A 3,061-nucleotide genomic window follows, 5' to 3' on the forward strand; every position below is an offset into this window, starting at 1 on the left:
TAAAGGCTTAGTCATGTCTCTTGACCAAGCAATGAGCTGGTGCCCTGACAGGTGCTGAACAACCCCACCTCTGGCGGGGTGTGTCAGGCCAATATTCCCATGGCTATTTTTGGGCCTTAGAGACTGTTGCGCAGCACTACAGACCCTCACTATGCAGACAATGCACCCCAGCAACAAGTCTTGACCCTACCTGGATATTTGGCATGGCAACTACTAGGATTCCCCAGGTAACAGGACCACCCACATATTCGGCATGACAACAGCAGGTTTCCTCCACAATGGGATTGACCCACATGGATATTTCGCATGCCAATGCCTGTCTAGGAGAGGTATCCAGAGACCAGACTAGTATAGAGTATGGTTTTTAGTAGCTAGTATAAGTAGTTTCCAGAAACTCCTGTATCTAGCTTATTCTGCCCCTTTTCTGATAGTGTTATACAGATCTGATTATCCCCATACTGGATAGGCAGCATCATCTTGACTTAGCATATTTGACTTGACTGGATGTACTTGACTAGATGGAGACTGACCTCTGAATTATTACAGACCAACTTTTGGTAGCTCAGCTACAGACTTGACTCCCATGTTTCTACTGACTTTCCCCTTCTCTCCCCTCCTTCCCTAGCGAGTTCTCACACACCACCCATCTGACCAATATTTTGGACACCTCTTGGGTTGGATCAGTGCATATTTCACAAGGTCTTCCTGGTGAACGGGTCCCACAGCAGCTAATGGTTGGGAGTGTGTTCATGAGGTGCAGGTGCTGAGGGCATGGTTGAGCAAATCAGATGAGGTTTTGTCCCACTGAGTCACATGGATGGAATGTGACTGATGAACATAATCAGATAGTGAAACAAGTGAAATGATATCTCCATCTGGCTCTTGACAATGATATCGATGGTATGTCCACAGCCCAACATTCTTCAGCAATATCATGTGAGGTTACAAGATGTTGAGAGAATGCATAGTAGTGTTGGAGGAGGTTGATATTAATGAGGTGTGTCTCAATGTCTGTTTGATGCTGAGCTGAGCAGGAACCTCACTTCTTGATTGAATATGTTCCATCTGTTTGCCCATGGATCAACCTCAGGATTGATCCCACCATCATACTCAATCAAGACGGCATGGAAATCACAAGTTCAGCAGCTCTTTTGCATGGCAAGCCAGGGTAGGAATTAGAAAATGTATGGATTGTGGGTGGTGCTGGCTGCTTTCACTCTCCATTAAACTAAGATTGTGTGTGGTGCTTGATGTTCGACTTAGCTCAAAGGGAGGATACTGGGAATGAATGTTACATGTTTTCATTGCATGGAGAGCATCTGCTTCCCAAATAGGGAAGGTGACTACCCTACCTGTACAGCTGTCCAGCTGGCAAGCATGGTCCATCTCCAACAAATATGTATGACTCCATAAATGCCCGCAGTCATCCCCAAAGCCTGGGAGGAGGATTGGTACAACTGGGCTGTCCCCAAGCATGTCCTGAAGAGGCAATTGAGATATTTGATGAACTGTGAGTCTTGACATGAGAGCAAGTGAATATCATTGGCATGAGCGAGGCCAGTCAATTGCCTGCTCAGTGAGCGCTGTAACACGCACGAAAAGCATCCGTCGCCATTCAAGTGACTCCTTCATCAGGAGAACCTACACAACACCTTTCTCTTCCGCACGACCAACTGCTTATACCTCCATGTCATAATTATTGACTATGGAACCACCTTCTACCCCACCAAGAACTGAACATCTGCAATCATCTGTTCAGGATACCCCGTCTGGTCAATGGCCAACGTCTCCGCCACTCTTCGAGTCCGGTAAACTCGAACACCGGAAGGAGCTCTTGGGCGCCAAGCTGGGCAAGACGTTGCCTGAGAAAACTCAAGCACACTGGCTCTCAGATATCCTGCCGCCCACGAAACTCACTCGCGACGACATCAATGGTGTATACAAGCGTCTCGTGCAGGACGGGATATACTGCCCTGTTTCGAAGACTTGGAGAGAATTGAGGAAGCCTCCCAAAACCGATCCCAGACATGAAACGAAGGTTTATCAACCGCTCGTGCCTATTTTCAGCGCCATCCTCGATGCTGTGCCTCCAGCACTTGCCCCGCAAAAGCTGATCTACAAGCAAAAGCCGTACACGCCCCCCACAGACGAACGGCCAGACGATCGCACGAAACCGGACGCGAATTTTGTCAGAATAACATCATCTACAGCCAATGCCACTTCGATTGATAAGATCAGCTGGATCAATATTCGCGAGATTCAAGAGTTCAAGAAGGACGGGACACGAGCTGATTTGGAGGAGGCTTGTCTCCTGCCATTGTCAGACTTGTAACTCGTCTGATCTCTGCATTACAGATCATCAGACAGATAATATGGCATTTACATATGCCCCTTGATACCGACCTCCGGCGATGGTGCGTCTACGGGTCGACGATTATCAACAACAACATGCGCGGCTACAGGATGTCGAGAGAAGGTGTGGTGGTATCCCAGGAGGTGGATATTACCGAGGCAGGTGCGAGATCTCTCTCCGCATATCTGTGATCTGATGTTGATTTGAGCAGGATCCGCATTTTCTTGTCGAATATGTCATCCGGATAGGGTGCGCAAGCGAGTTCCACCTTGGGATCGACCCCACAATCACCCGTACCGCCTCTGGCTACAAATTCCAGGTCTCGCACGGGGGTACAATGCGAACATATACATCACAGCAAATGTTCTTCAGACATCGCGTTCATCATATTCGTGGCCGTGCTACCCATGTCTTCCTTGTGGAAGAGGAGAAAGAAAAGAAGGACGAGAAAGAAAAGAAGGACCAGAAAGAAGAGAAACCAGTCGTCCTCAAGGATGCTTGGCTGGAAGTTGATCGACTGTCGGAAGAACAGATTCTCAGCAACATCTTCGAGGTCTATGAGAAGACTATTCCAGCCGACTGCTCTGTTGTGGAGAGGAAGCAGCGAATGGAACGCGCGCGCCGGTATTTTATCCCTATCATCACTTCTTGGGCCGTGCAAGACGTGGTTCAAGGAATGATCATGACGCCTGGCGATGTTGAAGATGA

At 48.3% G+C, this 3,061-nt stretch overlaps 2 protein-coding genes across 2 annotated transcripts in view; both read left to right on the forward strand.

The window, feature by feature from the left end:
- Positions 1 to 1,705: 1,705 nt before the first annotated feature.
- Positions 1,706 to 2,332, forward strand: DACRYDRAFT_111401 (uncharacterized protein; the record flags this gene model as incomplete). Its single annotated transcript, XM_040769227.1, has 1 exon — positions 1,706 to 2,332. The coding sequence occupies one exon, from the start codon at positions 1,706 to 1,708 to the stop codon at positions 2,330 to 2,332; it is 627 nt and encodes a 208-aa protein (XP_040624780.1).
- Positions 2,333 to 2,385: 53 nt separating this feature from the next.
- The window catches only part of DACRYDRAFT_119092 (uncharacterized protein), a gene marked incomplete at its 5' end in the record, with an annotated part of 2,600 nt that continues 1,924 nt past the window's right edge, over positions 2,386 to 3,061 (forward strand). The window contains 2 exons of the mRNA XM_040770721.1: positions 2,386 to 2,496; positions 2,565 to 2,906. Of these exons, the coding sequence (XP_040624781.1) occupies positions 2,386 to 2,496; positions 2,565 to 2,906 (453 nt within the window). The remainder of the gene's footprint in view (positions 2,497 to 2,564; positions 2,907 to 3,061) is intronic.

Source organism: Dacryopinax primogenitus (assembly GCF_000292625.1).
Source record: "Dacryopinax primogenitus strain DJM-731 SS1 chromosome Unknown DACRYscaffold_21, whole genome shotgun sequence".
Classification (NCBI taxonomy): domain Eukaryota; kingdom Fungi; phylum Basidiomycota; class Dacrymycetes; order Dacrymycetales; family Dacrymycetaceae; genus Dacryopinax; species Dacryopinax primogenitus.